General features: G+C 39.4%; 2 protein-coding genes across 3 annotated transcripts; both read right to left on the bottom strand.

Moving 5' to 3' along the window:
- Positions 1–711: 711 nt before the first annotated feature.
- LOC137955498 (uncharacterized) lies at positions 712–10,932 on the bottom strand. 2 transcript variants are annotated; one of them, XM_068802475.1, is made up of 9 exons: positions 10,718–10,932; positions 9,550–9,774; positions 9,141–9,290; positions 8,914–9,048; positions 8,767–8,832; positions 8,628–8,681; positions 8,442–8,522; positions 1,531–1,618; positions 712–1,161 (listed from the first exon to the last, which is right to left on the bottom strand). In XM_068802475.1, the coding sequence occupies exons 2-9, from the start codon at positions 9,745–9,747 to the stop codon at positions 968–970; spliced, it is 966 nt and encodes a 321-aa protein (XP_068658576.1). In that variant the 5' UTR covers positions 9,748–9,774; positions 10,718–10,932; the 3' UTR covers positions 712–967. The 2 variants fall into 2 exon arrangements, with proteins under 2 accessions (XP_068658576.1, XP_068658568.1); XM_068802467.1 differs by having other exon boundaries at positions 10,733–10,932.
- A 3,802-nt stretch (positions 10,933–14,734) lies between these two features.
- On the bottom strand, positions 14,735–17,036 carry LOC137955489 (gibberellin 2-beta-dioxygenase-like). The gene is made up of 3 exons (XM_068802455.1): positions 16,412–17,036; positions 15,737–16,076; positions 14,735–15,342 (listed from the first exon to the last, which is right to left on the bottom strand). Exons 1-3 carry the CDS (start codon positions 16,807–16,809, stop codon positions 15,088–15,090), a joined length of 993 nt encoding a protein of 330 aa, XP_068658556.1. The 5' UTR covers positions 16,810–17,036; the 3' UTR covers positions 14,735–15,087.
- Positions 17,037–20,918: the final 3,882 nt, after the last annotated feature.

The following is a 20,918-nucleotide window of genomic DNA, read 5'->3' as shown; positions in this document are numbered from 1 at the left end:
TAAAAGCTCAGGTGAAAGTGAATGGGAGCGATCTCTCTTTCTCATGTAGTCGTTGGCATAAATAAAAAAACACGTCTCCTTCCGAATGCGTCTCTGGAATATGCAGTTCCGTCTTCCGCAGACTGCAATGAATTTCTCTTCTCCAAATTTGCCTTACCGCGCTTTAATTAAAGCTTAAAAGTAGTTAATTACAGAAATCAGCCTAGCTGGAAATGCTCTTCACGTGGTGCGCAAACAATATGGGGAATTAAATTTAAATCGCGTCCGGACGATTTTAACTTCTACGTAACAAGTTGGAATCTGGTTGTCCGTCTGTCCCATTTAAGTATGAGACACGGGCTATCAGGAAGGGCCAGTTTGGTGTACGAACGAAGAGCACAAAGGGTCGATCGAGGTGAGTTCTCCGTCTGAATTTGAGTAAACTCGGACCGGTAGTGTTGGGTGTGGTTTAGTTACTTGAACCTTAGCAAATGCCAATCGTCTCCCCGAGTTAATAACGGCCACGCTTTTTGGTGTCTAACCTTCCGCATGCGGCAGCCTTATACCTGTTTTCTTGTTTGATAATCGAGATCGCTAGGCTAACGGATTATCTCCATTCGATCAAAATCATTTGCAATGAGCAACGAAGTGGGCCCATGGAGAATCCATTCACTGCATGTGCGTTTTTTTCCTGTTTATTCTTTTCTGCAAAGAGACATACTTTAAGAAAAAACAAAAAAAGGTGTTCTTCGTGCACAGACTAGTTAGAGTCTAGATGTGCCGGTCTCATCTGAACTGAAATTAATAATTTCTCAAGTGTTATCCAATTCAATTTCATATCTGCAAGTATAAATACATTTTATCAACCTGATGCATATTAGCGCTGTAAGCATAATAGCTCTGAAGCCCACTAGGAACCAATACTCCGCTCACCGATTCTTTTTTCTTAAGGGAACCATGAATTAGAACAAGAGAGCACAAACAGATCTCAATCGCTTTCCTCATCGCTCTCATAAGTTTGGCATAGAGCCTGCAGTCCTGTTTTAATCTGGCTTGTTTTTGCCACCTCCTGGGGCTTCTCTTCTCTTGCCTTGTCGCTTTCAACAGGCGCAGGTACATCCTTCTTGAGGACTTTGACCACCAGATACGGAGACTTCAGAATGGACTTGAGCTTTTGATCTTCTATATTTAACAAAAAGACAATAATGGAACTGTCAGCACAAAAGATACAACATCGAATGAGCAAAAATGATGCAAATATATATACTGGATAGAGAAATGAATACACAATTATTAACAATTAAATGCCAATGGTGAAGACATGCCAAATACGTATAAAGCATGAAAACAATGCGTAAGTGGTAAACAGCACGGAGTAGTGGAAAACGGTAACGACCAAATTGAGAAGTTGCTATTATTAAACCTTCTATAAGCTCAAACAAGGTAATAAGGTTCCTAAGCTTTTTGTTCCCTCTTTTTTTCCAAAACATAGCATAGCGTGTATCTGATAAAAAAAAGGAAGAAACAATTTCAAGTTAATGTATCACTTACCATCACGCTTGTCCATGATATTGGCATTTGTCAACAAGTCTGTTGGTCGGGCAATTCTGCTTGGAAGCTCTTCAGAAATCTTTTGACTCTGCACAAAACTAAACCATAAGGCTCAATGGAAATACAGCCTAAGATTGTGATCAGAGTGGTTGATGGATAAACTCCATCAACTATTTACCCCTGAAGAAGAAAAATAAGGCAGTTGCACTTACTTATTACATATGTTAGAGATTAAAAAAAGATTGATATAAGACAAAGAGAAACATTTTTACTTCATCTTGATATAAAAACAGTTACTGCTCAATCCTTTCAAGCAAGCTCCACACAGAACCCATGTTAAAATATTCAATAGCAATTTCTCAAAAAAACATTCAAGATCGAAGATTTCATAAAGATGTGCTTATTCAATAATTTATGCATGCAACAGCCAAGAATCATCTCTCAGATATATGAACATCTACTGAAGATAAAAGAAAATATTCCAACTCTGGGATGGCAACCTACTTCTGACCTATTTATTCCTCCACTCAAAATGCGGTAAGGATTTTGTGATTACAAAAGCTCCAAAGATTACAGAATAATTATAATGTTAGAAAAAGATCAAAACTCAGCTCTGGATAATTTGGATTATCTTGCTGTTTCCTTAAGCAACACTGATAAAACCCTATTAATCAGTCACCAGAAGTTCACAATTGCACAACCCATGCTCATCTGCTTATTATAATAATTGGGAACTGCACGTGAAAAATTAAAAATACTGACCAGCATGTAGTTTTATGAGTCAGAATTAAGGGTAGCAGGAGTAAACGGGTAGTGAGAAGAAAACAACTATTTGTAATCCACTTTCCCCTTCTTCTGTTAATGACCAATAGTAGTGTTGAAAAATCAGCTTAAGGGCATTTTGGTCATTTTACATTATTAGTAATTTTATGTTGCGGTGTTATCTTATTCTGCATGTTTGGTTTAGTTTGTGTACCAATTTTTATATTCATAAGAATGGGAGATACAAGGGTATAAGTGATTCCGTATAAGTAGGGGCATTTCCGTAAATTATCAAAACAGACTCAATAAATAGCATTGGGGCCAACACAGGTCACTCATGAACTCCTCTTCAACTCTCTCATTCTTGTCTCATTCTCTCTCTCTTCAAGTTTCTCATCTTTTTACATGGTATCAGAGCAGGAGATCATTACTGGGATTGTTTATCTACAATTAAACTCCTTTTGAACAGGACAACCTCTTAGAAGAAGGGTCCTCAAATCTCCTCGGTGATTGGTAGGCAAAAAATTGATTTTTCCTCCCTTTTCTTCTGCCATAACTCTAGGGTTACTGGTTCTATCACTAATTGAAGGATTATTCGTTTCTTTGATTGATATTGGGATGTGCATCACCTATACTAGACCTGTTGCTTGCATCATCAATCTGTATGCCGACATCAGCCCTAATTGAGGTCTCTCTTGGAAAATTCTCTGTATAATTGCAGTTTTATATTGATCTAGAAGTATTGACCAGTGAAATGCCATCCTTGCCCTAACCCTAATTTTTGAGAAGTGGGGCCCACATTATTGTGATACAAGAAAGGGTTTGGGTGTTGAAATTGAAGTAATTTGTGAGTCTATATTTATTCTATGGTTGTTTTGGGTGAAGTGTATGTTCCATCAAGAGAGATGGTTGGGTCTAATGGTAAGGATGTGGTTTTTATTACTTATAAAAAGTTGATAGGACCGAACTATCTTAATTGGTCCAGATCTATTAGGATGTATCTGAAAGGCAAGAAAAAGACAAAGTATATTCGAGATAACCCTCCAATTCCTACAACTGAGGATGGACAAGCAGAAGATTACCAAGTTATGACTTGGATTGTCATTAGTATTGACTCTACTTTAAGAAACAGGATGATGAACTATGAAACTGCAAAAGCTATGTGGGTTTCTATGGAGTCTTTGTATGCTAAGGAGAGCAACATATCTCATGTCTATGAGCTATATAATGATTTCTTCGCTCACAAAAGAGGCAGTAAAAAGGTCACACAATACTATAGTGCCTTTTTGGGACTTTGGCAAGAAATTAATGTATATCATCCGTTCACTACGGATGAACAGGAATTGAAAAAACAATAGAATCAATTACTTGTCGCGAAGTTTCTTGATGGTTTAGGTGTTGAATTTGATGGGATTAAGGCACAAATTCTAGCCTTAAAAGAGGTGCCCTCTTTACCCACAACATTTAATAGAATTGTGAGGGCTCAGACAACTTTGGTATCCCAAAGAGAAAAAGGGGTCAAGATGGCTGATGCAACTACACTTAATACTTCAGGCCTAGGTACGAGCCCAATAGATTCTCCTCGAGGCCGGATAGGCTTTGGGAGAGGTAGAGGGATAGATGGTTCAGGTCGAGGTAATGGTAGATCCGAGAAGAAGTGTGTTCATTGTAGACAGACGAACAATTACTCAAATAGGTGCTGGATTAAATTTGGAAAACCAGTATGGGCAAACTCTATCACTCGTGAAAATAGTGGGACTGTATAAGAAGCTACCTACGACTCCTGTCACTTCAGGAAGGGCAGATGGAGTGCAACTGTTATTTCAGCAACAACAACAGATTATGCAGCGTTTAGCTCATGTCTCAGTTGGTTCATCTACAGCACTTGTGGTTCATGCTTCTACTCCTACGACTAGCCAACTCAGTATATCTTCTCTTCATGTGTCTCCCTCTCCTACTTGAGTTATTGATTCAGGAGCTATTGCTCATATCTCAGGTATGTCATCTTTGTTTTCTAACATGAAAGAGTCATTACACATAAAGTAGGTTAACTTAGCAAATGGGTTTGTCTCCTCGATTCAAGGAGTTGGTATTGTCACTTTTGCTTCTTTTTTGTCCTCTCAGTCGGCTTTACTTGCTCTTAAGTTTCCATTGAACTTGTTATCGGTCAATCAATTATCTAAATTTATGAATTATTCTCTTAATTTTTATCCTACCCACTATCTGTTTCAGAACTTCGTGATGAAGAAGACAATTGGTTCCGTGCATGAGAGAGGCAAACTGTATTATTTGCAGAGCCACCTATCAAATAATACACTACATGCGCTCCACACAGTCGTTACCCTTTACAATGGCATTTGAGATTAGGTCACCATTCGTTGGCAAAACTAATTCAAGTATTTCCAGAGTTTCCTTCCAATCTTTATTTTCAGTGCAAGTCATGTCAATTGGGCAAGCATCATCGAAGCTCCTGTCCAGCCTCACATCATAAGATGAGTCAGTTATTTGAGGTCGTTCATTCAAACATTTGGGGTCCTTATCCTGTATCTAGTTGTTTAATTATAGGTACTTTATTTCTTTAATTGATGATTTTAGTAAGTGCACTTGGGTTTGTCTCCTTTGGAGAAATCTGAAGTTTTTTTATGTTTTCAAACTTTTTTACAATGAAATAAAGAATCAATTTTCGATCTCTATTCATATTTTGCGTATTGAGATATGTCTCGAATTAATGAATCATAAGTTTGATATCTTTTGTCAAAATCAAGGGATCATTGTTCAGACTTCGTGTGTATTTACCCCCTCAACAAAACGGAGTAGCAAAACATAAAAATCATCACTTACTCGCAAGTTGCCCATACTATGATGTTGCATATGAAGATTTTTAAATAGTATAGGGCTGATGTTGTACATATTGCATGTTTCTTGATCAACAGGATGCCTTTGTCAATTCTTGAAGGTAAAATTCCTATTAAGGTTTTGTTACCTTTTGTCTCATTGTTTTTTGTTTCCCCTTGTGTCTTTGAATGTGTTTGTTTCACTCATGTTTTGGGACCATCCAAAGATAAATTGTCTCCTCGAGCAGTCAAGTGAGTTTTCCTTAGGTATTCTAGCACATAAAAGGGGTACAAATATTTTTGTCCATCCACTAAAAAAATATTTGTATACTCCCTTCTTCGAGTTGACTACTTCAGTTGATATATTGTCTCCTTCCCCAATCCCTGAGTCAGTTATTTCTATTTTGGTTGACAATTGTATTGGATCTTCACCGAGGGCCACTGTTGAGAAACCACTGCAGGTGTATCAACGTTGATAGGTGCCTCCTCAGCCTACGGACTCCTCTCTTATGCCATGTTGTGACTCAACTTCATCTAAGGATACTGAGGTAAGTGATCTACACCTACCTATTGCTTTAAGGGTCTCGGGAAAGGTACTCTTCATCCGTTATCTCAATTTGTTTCATATGACTCTGTCTGATAACTACAGAAAGTTTGCACTATCTATCTCTGCGTGCACTATTCCATCTTCAGGGCAAGATACTGAGTTTTTCCCACAATGGAAGCAAGCCATGGATACCAAGATGGAAGCATTATTAGACCGGGGGACTTGGCAATTATGTGACTTACTTTCAGGTGCTGCAATTGTTGTTGTAGATGGGTGCACATGGTGAAGTACAAAGCTGATAGCTTTGTTGAGACATAGGCTCGTCTAGTGGCAAAAGGATACACAGACTTATGGAGTAGATTTTTTGAAACTTTTTCTCTAGTTGCTCGATTGTCATCAGTAAGTATTCTAGTATCTATTGTTGTTAATTAAGGGTGGTCCTTATGCCAGTTAGACATCAAGAATGCTTTCTTATATGGTGACCTTAAAGAAGAAGTATATATGGAGCAACCGCCAAGGTATGTTGCTTAAGGGGAGATGCACAAGGTATGTAGACTCAAGAAAACAATTTATGGCTTGAAACAAAACCCTTGTGTTTGGTTTGAAAATTTTAGCCAAGTGGTGATGTCTATGGGTTTCTCTAGAAGTCATTGTGATCACTCTTTGTTTGTAAAGCAGAGGACTTCTAGGGTTATTGTCTTCCTTGTATACGTGGATGATATTATATTGTCTGGCAATGATACCTCTAGAATTGAAGAAGTTAAAGCTCTACTACCTACTCACTTCTAAACTAAAGAATTGGGAGCATTGACATATTTTTTGGGGATTGAAGTAACAAGAAGCGAGGAAAAACTTGTGTCATCTGAAATGAAGTATATAACAGGCATGTTACATGAATATGGTTTGTTAAGGAATAGTCCCACGTGGATTAGTGAGTACAAAGATCTTGAGTTTATTAGTTGGGAAAGAAGTTTCCTAAGTTGGCTAGTCATTTTGGGATGGGCCTTGGACCCAACTTAACATGGTTTATTGGGAGCCAAACCAGTAGATAAACCAATGGAAGTTGGAGATAATCTCCATGATAATCAAAGTACAGAATTGAATGATAAAACACTGTACATGAAGCTAGTTGGGAAGCTCATATATGCAACAATTACACTTCCTGATATATCATTTGCAGTGAATATAGTAATCCAATTTATGGAACACCATGGAAGGTCCACCTAGAAGCAACACAGAAATTTGAGATACTTGAAAAGAGCACTAGAGAAAGGTCTCTTCTTTAAAAACAATGATCATTTGAAAATTTAAGCATTCTCATATGCAGATTGTGTTGGCTCAAAGTTAGACAAAAAATGAACTATAGGGTATTGTGTTTTTTTGGGTGCAATTTAATTAGTTGGAAGAGCAACAAGCAGCATGTGGTAGCTCAATCCAATGCAGAAGCAGGATACAGAGCTATGGCACAAACTGTTACTGAGCTGATGTGGGCGAGATCAGTATCTCAAGAGTTGGGCAATCGTTAGAGGGAATCCATGACTATGTTTTGCAACAATTAGGTTGTCATATTCATTGCAACTAATCCAGTTTTTCATGAGATGACAAAATACATAGAGGTAGATTGTCATTTTATCAGAGATGCTATGATGAAAAGAGAAGTAATTATCCCATATGTTCGATCAAGAGATCAACTTGGATGTTTTCACCAAGGCACCGGGAAAGCGCAAATTTGTGATTTTCTGTGACAAGCTGGGCCTCATGGATATATATGCTCTAGTTTGAGGGGGAGTGTTGGAAAATCAGTTCAACGGCATTTTGGTCATTTTACATGATCAGTTATTTTATGTTGTTGTATTTTATTCTGCATGTTTGGTTTAGCTTGTGTACCAATTTTTATATTCATAAGAAGTGTAGAATGGGAAATATAAGGGTATAAGCAATTTCATGTAGCTCATTGAAGAGCTCCTCTTCAACTCTCTCCTTCTTCTCTCTTTCTCTCTGTTCAAGTTTCTCATCTTTTTACAAGTTGCTTAGCAAACCTTTTCATTTGACAAATTAAACATTTGATGCTTCAACAACATGCCCTTCATTATGAGCCTCCCTAGTTTTAGGGCCAGATTTAACTTTATATTTTCTGGTAAGATAACCAGAAGATTACTAACCAAAAAATATTTCCACATTTTGGTAATTTCACCTAAGTTTATAAAAATTTGCATTAAATTTTGCTGAAATATGTATCCAGTCATTTTACTGTCAATGATTCAATGAAATCAATAACAGCTTTTAATTTTGGCATGTATAATCTTCATTTTTTATATCATCAACGTTTTATGCCCTGCTGTTCCAAATGCCTATTCGTTAGAGAAGGATCTACTGAAGATGTAAAAGTCAGCAGCACTTGCAAGAACTGTCCTCCACAGTAGATCAATACAATCCAAACACTAGATGGCTAACAAAAAGTGCTCATGTTATACAGGGTCAATCAAACATTTTATTCTCCATGAATAGCAGAAGACCTTGTCCACAACAGCTGTCTTCAGGAATTTCTTAATCTCCAACAGCCCGCTCCCCACCCCCCCCCCCCCCCCCCCAAAAAAAAAAATTTTTAGAACTGAAGAAATCTTTGTGGGACTCAATGCAGTAAACCACACCTATAGACTAAATTAACTAAATGATTTCGACTAATATTGTTCAGTTTCTGATATTGGTGCATTTGTCCTGAAAGATATGCTAAAAGAAGTTCAATTGAAAATGAAGCAAATACACACCTTGCTTTTATGGTTTGGTGTTTCATATAAATCATCCTCTTCTTCTTCATCCTCAATCCGGCGAACGAAATTTTCTGAGTTCTACACCATTACATTACAGGCATTAAATCGATTAGTACCAACAGATGTAGCTCTTTTTATTAGCATACTGAACTTACAAGCAAGACCATTGAGGAGTCCCCTTACATGGAAGATTATTGACCTCATGATGGCTTCATCCTCTTCTTCTAATTTTTTTTCCTGTTATAGACACAAATTTTCAGATATCATCTCAAACACAAGATGAAGCTTATAAGATCACTTCAAGATTAAAACACCATTATACCTTTTCTTCAGCTGTCCGTTGCAATATGCCGAGCATTTGGTCCACACTAACAGTTGAATGCCTTGACTGCATCACAGAGGCTTACTTAAGGATCAGTAAGCCCAAACACAAATTGAATCAGTTTGGAAATATTTAGCTTGGTAATACCTTCATAGACTTCATTTCATCCAGTGCAGCAAGTATGTCCATCTCTCGTTTTGAGTCCAACGTTCTATTCTCTAGTGATTTCATGGCATCCCCCATTTCTTCTGCATCCCTCTGTCTCTGTTCTTTGTCAGCTTCCTGGTAAATAATTTAGGTAAAATAAATAATAAGCAAATTAAAAAAAATGAACAAGAAATAAAAAGGGGTATACATAAACATTTGCTGCTTACTTCATCCTCAGCACGCCATGGCTCAAAATTGCGGGTGGCACCAGATTCAACCACATAATCAGAATTTTGAGGATCAGTCTTCATGGTGAGTTCAGCCGAGCATCTGGTGCATTTGAAATAAAACCTGAATATTTGGATGCCCAAATAGGTCTGCAAGAATTTATATTTCAAAACAAGTAGGTGAGTTCATCATTAAACAGAAAAATTGAACAGGCCTTCCTTCTCTCCAAAGGAAGTGGTTACAGTTGCTCACATATACAACCTACTTGTTTATCCTAAATATTACTTTTCTGGCAATGCCAAAATAAATGATCTAAACAATAGCAGTAACTAAAAAAAAAGTCACACCAAGAGAAATTTCAAACAGAACAATCTCTTTAAACCTTAAAGGGGCAGAAAATGTGCTAACCTCACCAACGACATCTTCTTTGCGAGAATTGAACTTGGTCCCCTTGTATATGTAATTGCCACAGGTATTGCATCTGATGCTCATTGGAAGCATCATCCGCACCTTAATCTGCTGATTTTTGGGTAGTCGGCGCCTAGGGATCTTCGAAGGGTCAAAATCAGGAGGGTAGTATTTGTTCAATACCTTCCTCTCACCCATATTTTTATCTAAATACCAATCAACAACCTGTAGGAGAAGGTTAAACCAAAAGCATTGTAAGAAAAAAAGCAGACGTGTCAATGAAAGAAGGAAAAGTAAAAACAACAGAGAAGAAAAACAATAATAAATGAGAATGCTAGAAAGTTAAGCAAGCAGCCAAAAGTAAGGTTTGGAGAAATAAATGGAACTAGAGAAAGTGTCTCAACTAGCCATACTAAAATAATTTTTATGGGAGAGGAGAGCTGTTGTACAACAAAAATGTACGAGTAGCTATCCTAATTAAACATCAAATAACATCAAATATCAGGCAACTAGACCATTAAGTAAGTAAAGGACATTTGGTTCTTCAAGCATAAATAATCCATTCACTCCCTCCCATCAGGACTACTATGAAGGAATGGACCTTGGTTAACACTGACTTTTTTGTGAGTGGAATTCTGTGACTTCAGGTCATGTCTGCCTTGAAAGCATACAAGAGAAGGGGAAATTTAGGATAAAACTTTAATAATATATATTTTTGTTTTTATTTTAAGAAAACCTCAGAACATTATATTATGTATATACTAAAAACTATAAAATCATAAACAACTGAACACATAAAATACATATGTATCCATTCATGTCCGTGAAGATGAAGGGAGCTTAACTTATTCAAAGATATGACGATGACCTAGACACATGTATGCATACATCAGCTGAGGATTTACTCAGAACGCCTCAGAGATCAGAATGTCCATCTTTTATGTAAGTCACAGATACAAGACCTCTTACTATCAAAGAACAATACAAACACAGTAATGCAAATAAAATTGTTCAACATCGTATAAAATCAGCATAACAAATCCTAAAATGAGGACATGACTCAGCCAACTGGTTTCCCATGGTAAATTTCCTCGCAGTCGCTAGGAAAAATATACTACATAGACAAAAATAAAAGCCCAATTTTCTGAATAACATTAAACAAATTGACCTTGGAGAAGATTACCGACAAAACAAGGGATGCGCGCTAGAGAGGAGCAAGGTTGAAATTCAAACAGCTCCTCTATTGGCTGAAACGGGTAGAAGCTTCGGAACGAGAGATTTGGTAAAAATTTCCGCGCGAAGAGAGAGGGAGAGAAGAAATTCTATAAGACTTGACAGCCGGAACTCGAGAATGGCGAAGTGATCATAGGAGGGAGAACCGGAGAAATTGGGGGTTTAAGTCGGTCCAGTAACGTTAGGACTGTAATAAAGTACCCGACCGAGAACCCAAATCAGCAACCCCAACCCTGTATAGCAAATCGCGTTTGGGTTTCAGGTGTTAAGTTTTAATTGGTCAAAGATATGCTCATTGTTAAGTTTTTCAGGTGGAAAATTTTATCTCGATCCTTCCTTAGATTGATCAAATTTTGAAAAATAGTTGTCCGTTGCCTAGAATTATAGCATAAGTCTCTTCTTTAGAGCTAAAAACCTTCCCTATCATTGAGCCAATACTTTTTAGTATTTGTGCCCATTTTGGAAGAATAAATTTCTCTTGATTCTTTTTCATTCTTCTTATCTTAAAAAAATGTTAAAAAAAGGCTAAGAAAATGAGCTTCCTATTACTCTAGTAAAAAAATATATCAAATAATACTACAGTGGATCTTGATAATTTACCTCTTACTTTTAATATTTTTTTTATTATTTATAATAAAATAATTTATTTATAATATAAATACAATTACCATAACTAATTTTTTCCATTGTTTCCTAGGTAAAAGAAAAAATTTCCAATAAGAAAAATAGTACAAAAACATAAATTTCCCATTATTTTTTTTCCTATAGAGACACAAACTATCTGGTATATGTAAAAGCTATTAAAAATAAAAAGAAAAAATGCATGTGATAATATCTTATTTAGATAAAATGGACCAATTTTTCTATATAAGTTTTTCACATATAAGGTATTTTTTAATTGGGTTTGGGTTTCACCGATCTAACTTGACCTGACCCGTGTCCACCCCTAATTGCCGACATTTCTTTCACCTATTTATAATGTATGATTTGCTTAGATATTAACTAATTTTCATATTTTTACACCATGATACAATTGTTTTAGCTTGGACTTCTAGGCTAGTTTGATTTGAACTCTTATAACATGTCTCCAAATAAATAATATTTTAAAATATAATTAAATATGTATAATGGTTATCTTGTGATTTCTTATAGGTATATACTTTTTTTTTTTGTGTGTGTTGTGATTGGTTGCTACAACAAGTTGATACATATGCTTGGTGACTTGACAGGATTTAGTAGCCCATAATTTAGTTTTAGAATTAGTTCCTTCTAATTATATGAGAATGGTAATTATACATGTTAAAGGAAGTTTAGAATTGGAATTCTGCACTAACTAGTACATTGCTAATCTAACCAAACCTTGGGGAGCGTGAATAAAGTGAGGAACCCTCCCCTCTTCCCTCTTCCCTCTTCCCTCTTCCCTGCACACAAACTATTTGACAATGATGATCTTACCAGGTTCAGTTAAGGTAGTCCATGGATAGCCTTGTTCCTTCTTAATGGAGCTAAGCGTGATCCAGGAGCGACAGGGTAGCCATTGACTAAGTCAATCTGAACCGAGTCCTTCTCTTGGACAGACGATGTCCTTCTCTCCTGCACTTATATAATTGCAGAAGCTTCTACCAACAAGGGAATGGGACGGTTGGCCGTTGAAATGGGTCCGCGATAGCAACATTTGCGATGAATGAATGCGCACCGAGGGATAAAGTTATAAGCCGGTGCGCCGCTAATATCACATTCATATCCCCTTTCTCCGGCCAGCAGTTCATGTCGGCTTGCTTCAGATAACAATGGCGGATGTTGCCACCAACCGTGTTTGACCAACACTGTTTTAATTTCCAAACGCGGAAGATGCTTTCCACAAATGCCTTCCCTTCTTCCCACATGGTCGTCCCATTAAAAAACCCATTGCTTTCAAGAAACCAGGACCAACAACCCACCTGAAAAAAAAGACTATATATATATATAGGGCATAAAAAGGGATGCCGTTGGCTCTATTCTGGGATTGCCTTCAACGGAATTGTTCAGGACGCAGAACAAAACTGTCCAACACAATGGGATTCTTCCATGAAAAACTGAGAGACTTTATGCAGCTTTCCTTTCCTATGTGTAGAGATGGGATCTCTGGTTTTCTCCTTTCCATGAATAGCATATTCTTGCATTCCCTTTTTCACTTTAATGGCGAACTTTTAATAGATTTCAATAACAAAAAAGGGCAACATTTAAACTCAGAGGTCCCGGAACGATTCGCGAGAGGGCACCGACAGGGATGCAGCGTCCCCTGGGAGGACTTACTGGTGTTTGGATATGATTCGGACTGGTAACAAGCTATTTTCCAATGCAATTGCAGCGATTTTTATTCTGTCGACATAAATCGACAGATAAAAGGAAAAAGGAAAACTTTCCAAACTTAATGATAATGATAATTACTAGCTCGATTTGGTGTCCTCTTCCCAAACCCACCAGAGGCGTTACGCACAAAGTGTCGAAAAGATCCATGTTGATCTCAAAGTCCGGTCAGTTAACGTTGTGTCACAGCAGGCAGGCGCCAAGTTCTGCATTTCATTAGCGCGCGCCACATATCCTTGAACCCACGCGACGCGATCAAAACTGCATAGCCAACCCCTCTTAGACACCACAATCAGTAGAATCCGAATTCCTCCTATTATGAACCCACGCGTTCGGGTTTCTGAGCCCCGGGCGACCCATGTGATTTTAACTGTGAGGAGCAGTTCATCTCCCATGTGAATTTTAAGCAGTTTCCTTACCAATGAACGCCACGTTTTACGTCCCACAAGGCCCTCTTTCCGGTTTTAATCTCGCTTTATTCTTGCATGCCGTTTTTAGAAAGTGAAGACGGATTGGTAAGAGTCTCTTCAATGCTCCAAGCTCGCGTTTTCACTTGCTCAGTTTCATTTGTCAATGGAAACAGCCACAGGGGAGCAGCGGTGATCGCAATGGCGTCGGCCTGCAAGGAAACCTCTAAGCAACTGCGTTTGATTTTGTAATTACGGGAAGAGAGTGAAAAAAAAAACACAAAAAAGGAAGAAGAAGGGCTCAAGCCTTGCTACAATTATTACTCAGAAGAGAAGACTGTTGTTCAGAAGATAAATACTCAAATCTCTTCACCACTCTACTGAGAAAATGCTTTGTTTACTCATCCGTACCAAATAGAATAAAACAACTCTTCTGCACCCTGACTTTGTTTTCTCTTTTCTTAGTTCTTTATAGTATAAAAATGCTTTCTTTATGACAAGTTGCTGATTTGGTGAAGACTCCTACTTCATTCTTTTCTCTTTTAATAGAGAAATAAAAGCGGCTGAAGCTGACCAAAGAACTAAAAGTACTGGAAAAGCCCAGGACCTCTGTTCCACATTTTGTTGACTGCTCCAAAGTTTCACACCGGATAAAACAGAGATTGAACTAACAAGTCCACATTGGAGAGATATATTTTACTTAAGAACCCAGTTTTTGTTTAGTTTCAGAACGTTTTGTCAATTCACAGAAGAAGAAAAAGGAAAGAACTACCACTGTGTTCTATTAACCCATGATGGTCGTCTGGGAGAAAGCCAGACAAGCAAACCTGTACCTAATAGTTGATATATGAACTCACTCTGCCATGAAATCTTCATAAGCGGATGCACCCTTGCTATCAACTCTGTAGCATGAGGAAAGTATCAGTAGTTGGAAAGCCCTTCCCCATTTAACAACCCTGACCACAAAATTTCATTAAAGGTAGCTTTGGTAAAATACTAGAGCGGATTCATGGAGTAGTGTGATCATTTTCTCGACCAGGAAGACAATAGATAGAAAAAACTTGAAGAAGATGAACTACGAATGCTCAATCAAACAGCATAAAACTCATATTTGTGGCTATTCAACATTGAGACATTTCACCAAATATCCTATCCCTGTTTTTTTTTTAAAAGGTTGTGGGAAGCAGACGCAGCAGAATCAAATACAAGGAGGAAGAGGGAACTTGTAAATTGCAAATCTTTCCTTTTACAACAGCAAGTAGCAACTGACAGGTTCACAGCTCGTTCGGACATCTAAGGGTCAAATCCTCACAGTATTTGAAAACTTCTACTCGATCAACAGCATATGTACCGCGAAGAGGGATTGTAAATATTCTACGGCATTATCCGACATACAAGGCTGTATTAATTGATTAAAATCTACTTATTGAGGCGGGCAGTTACACTGAGAAAAACAAGCTATTTCTTTCTTTCCATCTTTGGTTAATTTGGTCAGCAAATCCAACCTATTGACCGAAGCATTTCCTAAAAAAGGAAAAGTTTCAGTACATCAGCCTTCATTAAGCGACTTCTTCTCAAACAGCACAAGCCTGTTATCGGCCAACCGTGATTTATAAGCCGACGTTTTGTACTCGGACCATGTGAACTCCTTGTACTTGCTCTCTCCTTGGGCGGTCAGCGATGGCAACGGTGCTATCTTTTCCTGTAGCCCTGGCGCGCCGAAATAGATCATCGACAGCCTAGATTTGAAGCTGTTGGCGATGACTCTGTGTCTCACGCTCCTGAACCTCCCATTTGTGAGAACCTGTAGTGAATAAGAAGGTAATTAATTTATAACGGAAATCACTCTGAAGAAACTGATTACTGATATGAAAAGAAAACCGAAGACCCATTTAACTGTAAGCCAACTCTTTTGATGGGAAGAAAGGAAACGGAGGTAAACGAAAAGACCCATGAAGTGATTTTGTTTCAAACGAGGATTGAACGACTTAAAACGAGGATTGGACGACTTAAAACGAGGAGAAAGTTCCTAAAAGATGTGTCTGGGAATTGCTCGAATCGTTTAAAATGGAACTGAAGGGAAAAAGTTACGTACAGGAACATCACACTCAAAATAATCAAAATACAAAACTATCCTGCTTTGCCTTTTTAGCAGCCAATCTTCTTCCCAAAATGAAACAATGGTTTGCAGAGTTTACCTGAAACGAATCACCAACAAGGATGAAAAAGGAATTTTGGTCTGGTGGGACTGAAACCCAACTACCATCTTTCAGAGAGATTTGAAGGCCAGTTGTAGCGTTTGATCTCAGGACTGACACTATCTGTGGGTCCGTGTGCTCCCCAAATCCAATCATTTCCAGAGATTGGAAGTCTGGGCATGGAGGGTAATGGTTGAGCCGGAATACAGAGTCACTCTCTTCGTCCATCAAAAGCCTACTGAAGATGTTTCTCGGTTGGATCTTTAGCCCTTCAGCCAAGAGTTCAAGAACTTCACAAGCTAAGTCCCTCACGCCTGATACGTAATCCGTCACAGCACAGCTGCCAAAATGGAAATGGGTAAGTACTGAATTATTAGGAAACCGAGATAGAAATCATATGAAGACGCGAGCTATCAAATAAAGAAAATCGACTGTCGCAGGCTTGAAGATTTTTTTTTTTTTTTTTAAAAAAAAGGGAAATCCTATTGACATGAGAATCTGTCATGACTCACTTCTTGAAAGCCAGAAAAAAAAATTCCCATGCCAACATTAGCAAAAGAGTGACAGGAACAGAAAAAATAAACAAAAAAACATCATGCTCAATGATCTTTCTTGGTACTCTGTGTGGAGTACGGAGAGTGAGCGGAAGGATGAATTTGAGTTCGTTGTGCGTACCGAAACTTTTCTGGGTTTCCTCGGGAGACGTCGAAAGCTCTCTGGTTGATGGATTTCTCGTCAGTTTTCAAGAGGAGATACTCAACCCATCCCACATCACCATTCGGACCAATTTTCTTATTCCCATAGCCAAATGGATTAGCGGGCCCTGCTTTCTCTTTCTCAGAATGAGGTAAAGAGAAAAACTTGGCAGCTTCATCTTCTAATCCTTTCATGAGTCCTGCTGGAACGCCATGGTTGATGACCTTGAAGAATCCATACTCTTCGCAAGCATGCAGAAGAAGGGATTTAGCATCTGGGTCGGAGAGGTCTATCACCGGAATGGCTGAAAATAAGGTCTGTTTGGGATTTTTAAGGAAGGAAATTTGATCCAATGCAGGCCTAGATAACACCACCATGATGGCTTAAGAAGAGAGAAACGGGAATGAGGGAAAGTTTAGGAAGCAAGGGGGGAATCTCGTAGGCGTCGCTGAGCAACAGGGCGTAGTGTTTAAATGGAAGTCGGTGAGTGGGAAACAGCTTAGGAAGACGGGGCGGAGTTTGGGAGACGACGCTGAACACGGGGCGTAGCGTTTAAATGGAAGTGGGTGAGAGAAAATGCATGGCCTGACTCTTGAGGCGATATGCACGAAGACATCTGGTCTCACAGTCGACTGCGAATTTATATCGTTCCACGGAGAAACAGGGGACCATATAGAAAAAGAAAAGCAGAAAACAAACAGATGTTAAAAGGGAACAACAACAATGAAGTGGTTAACTGACATTTAATAGAAAATAAGAACAAATGAAAATCCTCCACCCTCGAGTTCAACAAGCTTAAAAATATGGCACGAATCTTCTGCGGAACTCTCCTTCTGTTAAATTATCTGCGCATACAGCGATTTGTCCCGTATTTTCGAAGCTAGAAAGTATTAAAATGATTCTAAACGGCTCATTAATGTATAGAAGAAAAGTCAGTTCAGGAAGATTCCCTCCGCAGTACTTGTGAAAAGGTTGGGCTAAACGAAAAGTACTGGATTTTCGACCGAAGAAGGCACGTTTGACGAATTTGGTTTGCACCAGGCCGGTTGATGTCCTGATTGAATACTTTCTAATAAATCAATCCCACCGAAAATGCAACCCTTGTTGAAAATACGTCAAATACGGTAGCTCCCATCAACTCTTTATAACCAAGCGTTGTCGGCGTGAATGTCGATACTATTATTAAACAAAGAGTAAAATTCGCTCCGCCCAAAGAGATTAACATCGACGTTGCTCCAATAATTGTCGAATGATAATTTTAGGCGAGCCTGATGTTATCCTGATCGGTACTATGTATCCAGTAGGTCTTTGTTGTGATTCCCTAAGATGTCAAGTCCAAGATATTGCCCTCATTATTGTCAAAACGATCTAGAAATACTTTTGCGGCACTCGTGGATTAGCATCCGCTTCATTTATTCTCAAATTGCTGCGGTGGGTTGCTGAATGGTTTGTCACGATTCACGGTTCACAGCTATCCGGAAGCCCGAAGCGGAATCCGAGGAGGAAATATAAGTTAGCGAAAAAAATAAAATAAAATAATCTTCTGCGGAGGTTCTTCCACCACTTTTACGGCCGGCATTACCATTTAACATCGACCAAATATGATTCTGTAAAACATACGTTTTGCCTTTCCAGAGCTTCTCGAGTAATGACCACTTTCGATAAGAAGAAGAAGAAGAAGAAGAAGAAAGATCCCTTCCGTAATCCGGAGGAGTTGGGTTTGAACGGGATGCCATCATTTAAAACAGTGTTTAGAAAGTCAATTATGCTCGGTTGAGTCAACATGGATGGTTCACCCTTCGTAAGAAGGGGCAGTGGTCCCTTCTTACGCACAATCTCTTTTATAGTCTTAGGATGAGTTACGAGTCCGGTCCACACAAGTCTAAGTCGGTGTCAAGTGAAAAACGAAACACGCGTGGAGATGGGTCCCATGCCAGTCACCATCTTAGTCAATTGAATTATTTATTATTTATTTTAAATTTTAAGATATTCGGAGCCTTAAAAAGGTCAATCAGGGTGATGACGGTTTATTAACATTATATTCATATTTTGGCCTTTGATTTCGCGTTGGAATGGGGCAAGTGGACGTGAAATGGAACAGGAAAGAGGAGAGAGATATTTGTTCTTTAATCTTCATCACCGGATTAATGTCTCTGTTTTATATTAGTTTTAAACAAAGGCCGAAGGCGTGGGAGGATTGGCCTCCACCTCCTTAAAACCACACTCCCTTGGTCAAAAACGCAAAGATGAGATGCGGCCCACTTTGCGGTAAGGTCGGAGGAAAAGAAGGAAGGGAGGCTAACCGGCTAAGGTGGGGGCCGTTGGGGGGCGTGTCAATTGCTATAGCCTATGAGTCTACTGATACGAAGTCCGGCTCCTGTCACTCGGCGCACGTGGGTCGACCGAATGCCACGTTGACGGCCCCGACCGACTTTTAATTCTGAGGTTGTTATGTGATTGCGTGGTCCGCTACCGCTCCTATCTTTCCTCTCATCATCTGTCGACATCACTCGCTGTTCCTGCTGCATGCTCTCCCAGCCAGGTTGGCAATTTCGATTATTCCATCTCCTTTTAATTCATCGCCGGTCGGAGAGGCGTAGAAGAGCGGATTTCTCTCTCTGCTCATTCGTTCGCTTAGTCTCTGAAATAAGAAGACACGGAAAAAACACCTAATTGATTTTGATTTTATGATCAATGGACGGAGGAACTGAAGAGCGAGCACATCGTTGGTCACGGTGAAAGTCGGAGTGTCGGGGAGCGATTCAGCTGATTGCGACAGAAGAGGGGGGATAATGGACCGGTGGTGAACAGTCATGAATGTGTACCATTGTAGCCCAGGGACGTCGTCTTCACTTCCAATTTTGAATATGATTGTCTATTTTCAGCTCCATACTTGTCGATCCAGAAAGTCAGCCACGTTGCGCGCGAGCGATTGGGATCGGGACCAGGTAGTCTGACTCGGCCCCCCACTACCGCGATCTATCTCTTTGTTGATACATCAAATAATGAGCCCGGCATTTGTAGAGTGGATTACGTTGTGAATTGCGGTGGGTTGAGACTGGAGACTGTTCTTCCTTGCTTTTGAAATCCGCAAGGCTATCTTCTTGTTAAGTTGGTTGCGGGCCTTCGGATGCGGCTTCCGTAAGACTTTGAAAGAGGACTTGACATTTTGAATGGGAATTGGGACCCTGCACGTCCATTAAATGCATGTCAGATCAGCTCGCCGAAGAGGGAAGGCTGTTCCTGTACCAAAAAGGTCAATTTGTTGGTAAACGACGATTGAAGGGATGAAACTTTAGCAACTGGCCTCTCTCAAATCTCGATTAGGAGCAAATTTTATATAGGGTAGCGGGCGAGGGATGGGTATCACCTACGAAAGATTTGGTGGAGCCCAGCCGGCACTTCGAGTTTTCTTTTGTACCGGTGGCAATCCCTGATTTCTGTATCCGACAATCCTGGATGCAGATGACAGGCGAAAGGACGAGTCGGGGACTCAGGATAACATGTCTATCCATCCAACCTAGCAGGAGAGGAGGCCGTAACCTGAGCATCATGACTTATGAGGACTGGCCCGTAGATGCCGGCGTCTGGAACCCTAGCTCTTAATTCGGAATTTCATCCCACGCTTCTGCTGACACAGACGTCAACTCGAACGGACTCTACTGGAATGCTAATATTCCTGCTAAAGAAGAGGTGTCACCAAGAGAAATTACTCCTTCAAAGGGGTCCCCTCCGGGCACTATTTCTTTTTCTTCTGCTCTCTCGCAGGCTCCCTGTTCTACTTTCAATGCCGTTCTCGTTTGTTTCTATACGTTGGTTGTCGTCGGGAGGACCATATGTTCTTCCCGACGACAAGCCACGTATAGAAAGAAATAACGAGGGATTTGAAAGTAGAACAGGCGACCCTGCGAGGGCAGAAGAAAAAGCAATACTGCTCGGAAAAAGGCCATGCTCGAGAGGATGAAATGAATGTGGCTGAGCTGGTGAGCATGACTTCCAGGATAAGAGAGGGCCAATGGAAGTGAGCTCTGCTCGGGGTCTGCGTGCATTTAACGAAGGTGCAACATGTGGAAAATTGTTTCTGCACTCTGCAGTACGCTTCGGAGTCGCAACAACTCGTTGCCAGATTCCAGTGTCACCTCCGCGGAGAGATCTGCCAAGTGCCAACATGTGAAGTATGTATGAGGATATACTTTAATCATTGTTGAGAAGAAGTAATTTTCTGCTTCTTCGAGTTTTATTAGCTTGGTTGGGCATTTGCCTGTAGGTTTACTGCGGCAGTCCATTCCGATTCCCCAGTATCCCATCTTTCATGGGTAATCTTTGTCCTCTCCTTAGATGAGTTGGTGGTTCGAGCTGGTATTGGTTAGTCCACCTGAAATTGACAGTGAAATCTAGCTAGGATCTAGTTAATGGAGGCCATTACTATTTGTTTTAGTTCGCTTGGATTGGTTAATTCTAATTTTAATCACATAAAAGTAGATGA

Source organism: Aristolochia californica, unplaced genomic scaffold (assembly GCF_029961685.1).
Source record: "Aristolochia californica isolate CCGP_79_NKW_82.1479 unplaced genomic scaffold, dmAriCali1.0.hap1 SCAF_1, whole genome shotgun sequence".
In the NCBI taxonomy this organism is placed as follows: domain Eukaryota; kingdom Viridiplantae; phylum Streptophyta; class Magnoliopsida; order Piperales; family Aristolochiaceae; genus Aristolochia; species Aristolochia californica.
Note: the sequence above shows the minus strand (reverse complement) of the source record. Positions and strands in the feature narration are given on the sequence as shown.

Bases quoted from the DNA above. Each gene is read 5' to 3' on its own strand.
- LOC137955498 (XM_068802475.1), bottom strand. From the start codon at position 9,747: ATGGGTGAGAGGAAGGTATTGAACAAATACTACCCTCCTGATTTTGAC. The intron at 8,523-8,627 runs GTAAGGGGACTC...GTAATGGTGTAG, and splicing joins TGAGGTCAATAATCTTCCAT to AACTCAGAAAATTTCGTTCG. The intron at 1,619-8,441 runs GTGTGTATTTGC...AGTTTTGTGCAG, and splicing joins CACCAAACCATAAAAGCAAG to AGTCAAAAGATTTCTGAAGA.
- LOC137955489 (XM_068802455.1), bottom strand. From the start codon at position 16,809: ATGGTGGTGTTATCTAGGCCTGCATTGGATCAAATTTCCTTCCTTAAA. The intron at 16,077-16,411 runs GTACGCACAACG...CCATTTTGGCAG, and splicing joins GGAAACCCAGAAAAGTTTCG to CTGTGCTGTGACGGATTACG. The intron at 15,343-15,736 runs GTAAACTCTGCA...TATTCACTACAG, and splicing joins TTGTTGGTGATTCGTTTCAG to GTTCTCACAAATGGGAGGTT.